This window comes from Panulirus ornatus, chromosome 19, assembly GCF_036320965.1.
Source record: "Panulirus ornatus isolate Po-2019 chromosome 19, ASM3632096v1, whole genome shotgun sequence".
Taxonomy (NCBI): Eukaryota; Metazoa; Arthropoda; class Malacostraca; order Decapoda; family Palinuridae; genus Panulirus; species Panulirus ornatus.
In genome coordinates, this window is record NC_092242.1 from 67,406,666 (window position 1) to 67,418,168 (window position 11,503).

An 11,503-nucleotide genomic window follows, 5' to 3' on the forward strand; every position below is an offset into this window, starting at 1 on the left:
TGGTTACTGATTGCTCTTCAGGTGATATCTCCTGCCCAGCAAAGGTTGTTGACACCACCATCCCTCACCCCAGTGCGTCAAGACGCGTCCGATCCCTTCTTTAACTAGGCTTCACTCTCTCCTTCCATGAGAATAATCTGAGTTGTGTCAGAAATATTCAAAGGGCAATAAACTCCGGTAAGTATTACATCAGATGATATAACTTATCGTCTACAATTGCATGATCAACATTATGTATCTGTATTTCTCACTTTTGGTATCAAAAAAAAATAATGATTGATACCTCTGACGGTTACCAATATTAACAAAAGAATACACCGATACAGTCACGATAAATTAATGCAATCATCATACCACGGAGAATTAGTCTCTTGATCGAGATGAGAGAGTGGGACACAATGAAGAGGGAAATAAGTTTTGTACAGCTTCGAAACAAGTGTTCATATTTGGAATCTGCATCACCAACGTGGTAGGGCAAAGAAGCTAACCACACTGTTCGAAGCTTTGCCTCGTTAATGTACAGCATTATAAAAATTTCGAGATTCTACAGATCTTTGTTGTATATGTTATAGCCTGAGACGAATGGCTACAAATTCAATAAGGTCTTACTTATCCCTCAACCTCCATCGCTAGTGATCAGCAATTGCCAAAGCATCTCCAGCCCTGCTTCCTGCAATGTAAATCATACCACACCCATATGTCTTTTTGTCATATGTAGCTCGATTACCAGCCCAAACACGACTTCAACTATACTATTCAAATGTAAGGAATAAGATATTCTTAGGCAGTCCATAGCGATAGCAGAGAAAAGAATATTAAGGTCCTTGTCTCAGTGATTTGATGATAGGCTGCATATCTCTGGTATAAGGAATGAAAGAAAGTGGAATCAAGGGCAGTATCTCCTGTGACCCAATAGGAATAAAAAGATAATCCACGGGTGACTGATTCAGCAATGTGTGAACCTGAGGAACAGAGTATACAACAAATCGTGGACGTGAGAGAAATGGGAAGACCGCAGTAAGATTATTAACAAGATCCTCGTACAAAACGTAGTCAGCTTTCGAAAAACTATCTGGCATAAAATATTTCCCCAAAGGACTATGAACCGAGTTGCAGAGCAAGAATTATGAGAAGTTAACCACAGTTTAAAATGGTGATCCAAATGGATTTGTACCTCTGGTTAGAATATGTGTTTGTAGGCGACAGAGCTCTTTGATAGTTTCTTGCATTGGCTTTAGTTCATTGAAGAAGAAAGATGACACTTCAGGAGTATTGTCTAAACACTGATGTATTTACGTAAAGCCGGAAACAAAGACGGGAAAATATGAAAAATGAAGTTTCAAGATGCTCTCAGTAAATTTTAGGCACCATTTTTGGTTGGTTTTGGATGGAAGGATGGAAAGCGTGAGTCATGCTTGCATTAAGACGCAGAAATATGCTCTTGAACTGACGAAAAGAGGTCGACCTTCATTCAAGAGCCGAGCGCCTTCGAAGAAGTTAAATCAAACAAATGTTCTTTTCATGTTTCTGGACTCCAGTACTAGCGTTAAAAGACCATGAAGAATGTAAGATGGTTACAGTACACTGGGGTAATTACATGCACAAATAAGATTTCATATATTCTAAACAATGGATTCATTGAGTAAACTAGACCTATTCGGTTATCTCGGGTAAGCAATTTGGAAGAAGTAGGTGAATGTAAGTGATGACGGTGTAGAAGATCGGTACTCTCCAACACTGCCTTCTGTATCATTTTACTATACACGATGCTGAGTTGTCATTAACCAACACTTAATGTGCCCTTCCCATTACCACCCAGGCACTAGTGTGATGATTGGTAGACACAGTTCGAAGATCACCAGCATGACACCCTCATACCTGGCGCCACCAGCCACGGAGGGCGTCAGGCTAGCGCAACAGCGAGGCAGCATGACGCGGATGACCGACTCCTGGGTGCCTGAAGTCCTCCAGCCATCTCCTCCACCAGCCATGGTCCCAGAGAACATCAGTAAGTTCCCTCCATCATCTCTATCTCTCTCTCAACTGTGTGTGTGTGTATCTATCTATGAGCACCTACGACGAGATTTTGCAGGAAAGGAATAAAACACTTAGTACATACGTAAATAGTTGAGATGAGGCAATTGTTTGAGTGTATGGCGCTCACTGACGTCTTGTTGGATGATGCTGTTTCTTTCGGAGAGAGAGAGAGAGAGAGAGAGAGAGAGAGAGAGAGAGAGAGAGAGAGAGAGAGAGAGAGAGAGAGAGAATTCTTAAACATATAAACTCTCCTTTTAAGCATGGGACGACCTTCCTGTCCCGTAGCACCAAAATTTAACAGGACAGACCGGCTGTCATAACGAGCTGTTAACAGGGTGATGGATATAACTTATGGCGACCCATTAGGCATTGATTATTCGTTGGGAACTAACACGTGTATATATTTAGCGCCACGGGAATCACATGAGGGACGGCTGTGTATGTAGGAGGAGCGTGTTCCCACAATACATTTTCATTGCTTTTTAGGTTTGGGGGTCATTGATGAAATGCCAAAGGAGAAATGGTGGTTCATCGAATTTGCAGCCAACTACCACTAACAGCTTAAGCAGACGCTTCATGATGATACACACACACACACACACACACACACACACATTCCCGAATGCCCTAACGCGTTGGATAGATTGCTCGTGTGATTACATTTAATCAGCAAGCCCTCGGGGAACATAAACAGTCAAAAGGGTTTTGTAATCTAATTCCACTGTGAGCAGACGCCCTAAATTGTGAAATGATTCAGAATTCTGAACTTCCAGCCTAAGGAAGTGGATGACTGTGTCTTATAACCACTTTCAAGTTCTTTAGTATTTCAGCATATCTTAATTTTTATCCATGATGCATCTGCACAGTCGTAAATGCCAGACAGTGGCCTTTAATACATATGAGTGTATGTTCTCTCAGATTTATGTTTAACACGAAGTTTTTTGAAAGATTTATCGCATGATGATTATGTACATCTTGACGATGATAGCTTAAGTTATTATTGTTCCTGGCAGTAATTGATAGGCTTCGTATCTTGACACTGACACCTTAAGCTATTGTCCTTGGCAGATTGTTGATAGGCTTAAACCCCAACCAGCCGTGAATGGCCTACCTTCATTTATCATACAAACAATCAAGACATACCCATGAATTCATTTACTCGCACGAAGGCCCATTCAGCGTTAACCATCCCTTCAGACATGTACTGTACATTAGTGTGTGGGGTGACTGACGTGCGATACGGGACCGACGTCAACAGGCGAGGAAAGGGGGTTGTAGGCAGCCTCGGACTGCTGGAAGCCCTAGCCATTAGCTAACAAGATGGAAATGTAAGCCCTAACAAAGGGGACGCATTGTTAAAAAAAAAAAAAGAATACAATAGATGTCCCGGATAATTGTTTTTGATTGTCTGTATGATTATGGGAAGCTCGCCCCATGGTAATAGTTAAAAGGGAAAGGAAGGTGAGTGAGGAAATGTTTTTTTTTTTTTTGTTATTGTGTGTGTCAGTCATGATGTTGACGTATGAGCATAGTAAGTATGGTGTGTATAGCAGACGTGATGAGAGACAATGTGTTTCGCAGACATGATATGAGACATGACGTGTATAGCCGACATGATGTAAGTAGTGAACATGATGTGGGAAACGTGTAAAGCAGACATAATGTAAGGCAAGACATGTTTCATTCCCATGATGTGAGGCGCAATTTGCATAGCAGACATGATGTATATAGTAAACATGATGTGAGGCGCGTACATGTATACCAACTTTTATGTGAAGCACATAGTGCATAGTATGGATAGTGTGTGTTTTATGGTGATAAACGGACACACGTAATGAACCGAATCCTACTTTTCTTTTTTTTCTTAACAAGATCTTGATACCATTCTAACGCATTGTGATAACGCATTATCCAGTGAACTTAAGATCGGAGCGCTGCGAACACCGGAAGGTCGAGTCCATTTAGATTAACGTTTGTAAGGTATCATTTACACCAGACGTATCAATAGGATGATTTTATTCGATGTGTATTTACATATCTGCACGCGTGCGCGTGCGCACACACACACACACACACACACACACACACACACACATACACACACACACACACACACACACGTACATTAAACTAAGAAAAGAAGGGAGAGCCAAACGAGTTATCTTTGTTTTCCCAGTCGTTGTTTTCCAATCGTAAGCTCAGTTGTCAGCTCTTGGTGCTGCAGTACAACGTTAAGAGACGAAAAAATGTTTAAAAGAAAATTAAGTGTGATCGTGTGGATGTGTGTGTTTGTGTCCCTGGAGGTTTGGCCTGCAGGTAGACCACCTGTCTCTGAACAGGTGTGAATCCCCCACAGGTGTGGTGGGGATGCGACAAGTGTTCAGCAGGGGTACACGTCTCGCGGTCAGGGGATTCTGGAGTATTATCCTCGTCAGCCTCTTCGCTCTCTTTCTGACACAGGTGAGCATCCTAGTTCGCCCTTTGTTCTATAATGACTGTTGAAGTTGTTCCTTATATATATATATATATATATATATATATATATATATATATATATATATATATATATATATATATATATATATATTTTGCCGCTGTCTCCCGCGTTTGCGAGGTATATATATATATATATATATATATATATATATATATATATATATATATATAAAGTATATCTGGGGACAGGGGAGAAAGAATACCTCCCACGTATTCCCTGCGTGTCCCAGAAGGCGACTAAAAGGGAAGGGAGCGGGGGGCTGGAAATCCTCCCCTCTTGGATTTTATTTTTGTTTTTTTTTCCCCAAAGAAGGAACAGAGAAGGGGGCCAGATGACGATATTCCCTCAAAGGCTCAGTCCTCTGTTCTTGGCGCTACCTCACTAACGCGGGAAATGGCGAGTAGTATAAAAGAAAGAAATATATATATATATATATATATATATATATATATATATATATATATATATATGTGTGTGTGTGTGTGTGTGTGTGTGTGTGTGTGTGTGTGTGTGTGTGTGTGTGTGGCGGGGTGGCGATGGGAACAAATAAAGGCAGACAGTATGAATTATGTACATGTGTATATATGTATATGTCTGTGTGTATATATATATAGGTGTACATTGAGATGTATAGGTATGTATATTTGTGTGTGTGGACGTGTATGTATATACATGTGTATGTGGGCGGGTTGGGCCATTCTTTCGTCTGTTTTCTTGCGCTATCTCGCTAACGCGGGAGACAGCGACAAAGCAAAATAAATGAAATAGATAAATAATATATATATATATATATATATATATATATATATATATATATATATATATATATATATCATGAATTTCATTTTTAGACTAAATTACTTTCCTAGCCTCTGATATACAGTGAATGTCTACTCACTCCCAGGTGACCAACCGGGTCCTCTATTACCTTAGCAACCCAGTCAAGGTCACTACAAAGATCAAGCGACCGTCACAGTTGATTTTCCCAACTATTACCCTCTGCTACAAGTCCATGTTCAAGTAAGCCTCAGTCATACGTATGGATGTATGTATACACGCTGGGTTTTCCTCCGCTACTTAGTCTGAATATCAGGAAAAGAAAATGATATATCTTACATTCAATCGAATCGAGCCAGGAATTATGGCACATACACTCTACAAATGAAGTCACAGCTCCTGTCTCTCGCTTTGGTCTGTCTTTCAACTGTATCTTGTACATCGTCAGCCCAGAGCGAACGGCGCCGTACAAAGCGGATGCGGCGGAGGTGTTGGGGCTACCGGAGTCGGAGGTGAGCCTAGCTCACCTCATGGCTGTCTTTAACGCCACGGAACTCTGGAGGAACACAGGTTACCACCTCCAAGACCAGCTGGAGGAGGTCAGTCTCGCCACACCTCATCCTAGCATTAATCACCAACATATTATCTATACTTGTAACTCTTCTAATCTAACATTAATCTCCAATATCTTATCTAAGCTTGTCACTCTTAATTTCATTGGCAGTAGCTTCGTACTTTCCTTATCACAGATCTGAAGGAGTTTGAGATCTATCTTCGCTGAGCCTCAGTATTTGATTCACCAAATATAATCAGATTCCCAGCACTATGTGATGGAATTATCCACTTCTATTAAATATACCGCCTTTTGTTGCACTAAATGTTTCCATATAAACGAAAAATTTTGTTATATCTAATATCTCTATGAAACAGACAATCTCTTTATACATTATCAGAATTCACAGTGTTTTGTCCAGTATTATTTTCCACAGGATCAAAAAAAAAATTAAGAGGATATAATGCTTTTGTTCTGAAAACTTGTTGGAACAGATATCCATTACTATAGTAATATATATATATATATATATATATATATATATATATATATATATATATATATATATATATATATATATATATGCTTAAGCCAGGAATGAGCCAACCTGTAGCTTTAGGGACAAAAGCCTTATTTGGGTGTTTTCCTGACGGAGAGGCCTTGTGGTGTGGCCAGTGTTTCTTCGGCAGAACTCAGCCCTGCGCCTCGCGAGGTCGCTTCATCCCACTCCTGACGATCCTCGGCCTCTGCTACAAGTTTGTGGTCGGTAAGGCCCTCAGAGAGGCTTATATACCAGCAGCATGCTCTCACGCTAGTAGCGCACACTCGCCCTGACAATACACTTTCACGCTAGTGAACTAGTGTTCTCATGTGTAACTTCTTAAGTGACCCGTACTGTTACATAATAGTTGTGATCTCTGTCCTTAGTGGTGCTCTGCTTTCCCTCCAGTGGTATGATTATTCACCAGTGGCCCACTGACTCTGCATGCACACCAAGCCATAACCAGCTCTCTTTCTCATTTTGTAGATTATATCAGATCTTTAACTTTCTCCTCGTTTATAAAGTCATAAAACTCACCCTCCTTCCGGGACAGTGTGTCGATTGGGTAGAGATCTTCACCTTCTAACCCTGAGTTGACCAAATCCTGGTCTTCACTGCTCACGTTGTGTCGCCCATTGCACCCCTCATTTTATCTAACCTTAGTAGACCACTTCAATAAACTTGTTGACCCGATGTATTATACCTTGCCATGACACTCATTATACAGTTTCCTTGCGTCTGTACTCTCTAATGTCATTATTTTCGTCATCATTTCTCCTCTTCAAGAACTTACTCACGATTGGCACTGCACCCCTTATCAAAACAATGACCATGATCTGCACTTCATCCCTTATAAGGCCAGCATTAACTCTCTTCGCATGAGGCCACGTTATGACCTATTTTCTTCCTCCTCTTCCTCCAAACTCCACTGGTCCAGACAAGGGAGTGACGACGTCTGGTCCATTCAACAACTTCTACATCAAGTTGAAGATACCGCCTACTCAGCCTGGAGGGGAACGTGGATGGCGACTTCTCGTCCAGAATCATCATGGCAACGTCGCCCTCAGGGTCATTACAAGTGGTCGATCCGTTTACCCACAGTGGAGTCCGGATGTTCAGGTGTCGATGAAAAAGGTGAGTGTGTCTGTGGCATGACTATCAGATATATTACCTTCGGACAAAAGCATGTGTGCCAGACTCGCTTTCAAAAGCATGTATCTTACCACTCATAACTCGAAAATTCCAAATACGAGACATATCACTCATCCATTCAGAAAATTAATCTATCATATGTCATTTCCACACTTAAAGGTAAACTTGCATTCGGTAAATTTAGTAGTACACTTGGTGAGTGATCCTAAAACCAACAGCAATTTTCCTCCAAATTCATTTTTGTACTATGCAAACGACACAAAAAAGACACTCCTGACTGATCCAACTCAGCTGTATCACTTCGTTCGATAAACCACGCGCGACATCTAGACCAAAAATTCTTTTTATGCACACCATATTGGATAAAACACACACACAAAACAGCTTCCTTGGCATAGTGTTCAGCGATGCTGGCCATGGATCGAACACGGTGCAGCCCGAGCTCGAATCCTGGGCGACACTCGGCTAACAGCCAATCTAGCCGTTCCTTCGAGGCTGGTCTCATAATGGGTGTACCTGCTTAGACTTAGGCGTATATATATATATATATATATATATATATATATATATATATATATATATATATATATATATATATATATATATATATATATATATATATATATGCCATGTTACCGATGCACAATGTTAAAAGGGGGCAAAATAAGAGTATAGAACGCTCTCCAAAACAACTATAAATCATACACATACATACACAATGATTATACAGAAAAATAGTAATCCCTTAAAGAAATCACTCGCATCTGTTTATTGACATTGCAAACACGACCCACCCAAACTCAGAACAACACAACCCTACTTCAGGTTTCTGGTTACCTAAAGGTGATTACCTCGAGACGTTCAAATCAGCAGGTTCCTCCGATTTTTTTTTTTTCTATTTTACAGGTCTACCATCACTCAGAGGAATTTCTTAGAGTAATCAAAAGTTGTTCCCAAATTCTTTAAGTTTCAAGGTCAGTTTAGGTTACTGTTGGTGATTTTATGTTTGCGCTAGTGGTGGTCGGCCTGATCCTTCCACCCCATCATGATAGTAAAGTGTTCCATGACCTTGTCATCCCAGCGTAAGTATTGCTCATAATGATGGTATATAATAATGGTATAATACTACAACTAATGTTGTTGTTGCTGCTGCTGCTACAATTTTCTTTTTGTCGACAGTTCCACACCCTGAACACCCACAGCGACCCGTGCGTGGACCGAGGAAACTACTCTGACCTGGACTGCGAGGTGGAATGCTTTGAAAAGGCACTGACTGATGGGGGAGGTTGCTGGCTACCCTTCATGACCCAGGGAAGCGCCAAGCCCTGCCTCAGCGTGGAACAGCACGCCAAAAATTTGGCCTTGCTAAAGAAACTTACCTACGGTGGCAAGTGGGTGCGTCCAACCTACCTTAAACTGATGTGTGTGTGTGTCTGTCTGTGTCTGTGAGTACAGGAATAACACATGGTACATATATGCTCTACAGCGCCAAAAGACAGGGCAACACGAATGTAAAACTCTCTCCCTGTAGCACAAAACAGTAATCACACTCCTTTGGAGTGTGAAGCTCCTTCGTAAGATTGCGATCCTTTTCATCCTTCGCTGATGATTCACACCTCGATAAAGGCGACTTTTCACCTGCAGCGTAACCGCATGCAAGTGGCGTCGCGATGTTATGTGGGTGGGCGTGGTGAACGTGGGGGTGAGCTATTTGGGGGACAACGTGTGGTGTGGGGAGGGTCATGCAGAATATCATGTGATATGATAATGTGTTCCTGGGGCTACGTGTTGTCGGTGTGCTTATCTGGGGGGAGTGGGGTGCAGCAGGGTCAATGGGGTGTGGTTGTAGCTAGGGGTCAGTGCACTGTGCGTGACAGCTGCAGAGTGGGTGGGAGCAAGTGTGGTCGTTTCTTCATGTTCATGGCGCTGCCGCGCTGGCGATGGGGTCGGCGAACAGGCTTGGCAAGGAATACACACACACACACACACTATATATATATATATATATATATATATATATATATATATATATATATATATGTATGTATATATATATATATATAGTCATACAAAATATAGTTCCATTATAATTCCTATGATGTGCACGTTCTCTTGTTTTGGCCAACAGAGCCGAAGTAGGTGTGGATGCGACGCTCCCTGCAGTGACGTTACCTACGAGATGAACAGCGACTCCCGATTCCACGAGAATAACCTCACGAGGATCAGGATCTTTTACCAGGTGAGGGGAAGTAGCATGGGAAGGGCAGAGTGTCACCCATGATCCGAACCTGTCCACCAACCCCTCTTATGCCCCTCCCTGTTGCAAGAATGGGAAGATACAAAGCAGCACAGAAGCCTAGTAAGTCAGTAAGCACCCGTGTCTCTATCGCTGATTGAACTATATACATCACCTGAGGAGTGCAGACTACTAAAGGGTTCCCAGCAGGCACACAGTATGTCCACAGAACACACTCATTCCAATTTACCAATACATGCTAAAGATTCTACATTACTAAGAGCTGAAAAGGGTGTCGTTCCAGTAAATGGACATAAGATACAAATACATCTTTCTTTCTTTCATACTATTCGCCATTTCCCGCATTAGCGAGGTAGCATTGAGAACAGAGGACTGGGCCCTTGAGGGAATATCCTCACCTGGGCCCCTTCTCTGTTCCCTCTTTTGGAAAATTAAAAAAAAAAGTGAGAGGGGAGGATTTCCAGCCCCCCGCTCCCTCCCCTTTTAGTCGCCTTCTACGACACGCAGGGAATACGTGGGAAGTATTCTTTCTCCCCTATCCCCAGGGATAAATCCCAGATACAAATACATATGCACACTAATCTCTTTATTCCTACCATAAGCTTTAATTCTTGTCATGTGGGTGGTTAGAACCACCAGTCCTTATGGTGGTTACACATGGACCCTTAAAATTTAATGATCTATGGCATATCCTTGGAGCTACCATAAGAAAACAAAAGTTCTGTAAGTTGGCTCCTTCGTCCTTGGTGTATTTCAGCAACAGGGTCAGCGATCCTGTGGAATAATGTCGGTTGTACACAGTAAGCAAGCCAACTCTTCAGTAGTGTGGAAGACTTAGTTCACATTTGTAAACGGGCCACAAATTGATAATGCGTATTGAATGGAATGAGAGGCTGTATAGCTTTGATGTGTTGTAGGTAAATAGTTACAGAATTGAGGATAACATATGAAAATGAGATTATGATAAATGAAATCCATTGGTTGAAAGGCTACTCAGCACAGAGTCGTATGATGCAGAGATTAGATTGATGAATCAGCAAGAATTGACCCTACCTGAATTAAATTGTTGCTTCATCTAACATGCAGGAAATTACATCATCTCCCAGGAAGGGTAATACAGATATTCATGTTGGAAAGATAATTTGTTATCATCACCCGGCCTAACAAGAGAACACATTAGGAAATTTGGAATTGTATACAGTATATACTAATCTAACATCTGTAACGGGTACAATTGCTCATATGCCCACCCAAATGACGGAACAATTACATCACCCATCTCTGGTTTTCTGAGAATTGTCTGCTCAAATTTATTCAGTTCCTGGCCTTACAATTTTTAGCAAGTCTATCAGAAGTGTAAAAACATAACCTGTGGATATGTCTAACATTAGAAAGTACTTTAACTTCCACTAGGGACTCCATTATATCCTAATATTCATAGTAGGAAGTTTTCCATCATTCTATCAGAGGTCACGTTTGTCTTGCAGGACCTGAGCTACCAGGATGTGATGGAGGAGTGGGCCTACACCCTCATTCCTCTCGTGTGTGACATTGGTGAGTACTAAAACAACAATATGAATATGGAATGCAACATACTGCGTGATAGGGTATTTGATCCACCGAGCTGTTTCCCTTCCCAACACCGAGAGAACAACCTGCGCATTTGCTTTGGTGCCCAATACTAAATTG

At 41.5% G+C, this 11,503-nt stretch overlaps 1 protein-coding gene across 1 annotated transcript in view; it reads left to right on the forward strand.

The window, feature by feature from the left end:
• LOC139755654 (acid-sensing ion channel 3-like) overlaps window positions 1–11,503 on the forward strand; it is an 18,205-nt gene continuing 6,702 nt past the window's right edge. Inside the window, exons 1-10 of the mRNA XM_071674275.1 lie at window positions 1–177; window positions 1,820–2,008; window positions 4,394–4,497; window positions 5,439–5,554; window positions 5,760–5,910; window positions 6,540–6,630; window positions 7,343–7,539; window positions 8,737–8,952; window positions 9,686–9,796; window positions 11,302–11,368. Coding sequence (XP_071530376.1) covers window positions 1,831–2,008; window positions 4,394–4,497; window positions 5,439–5,554; window positions 5,760–5,910; window positions 6,540–6,630; window positions 7,343–7,539; window positions 8,737–8,952; window positions 9,686–9,796; window positions 11,302–11,368 — 1,231 coding nt within the window. The 5' untranslated portion in view covers window positions 1–177; window positions 1,820–1,830. The remainder of the gene's footprint in view (window positions 178–1,819; window positions 2,009–4,393; window positions 4,498–5,438; window positions 5,555–5,759; window positions 5,911–6,539; window positions 6,631–7,342; window positions 7,540–8,736; window positions 8,953–9,685; window positions 9,797–11,301; window positions 11,369–11,503) is intronic.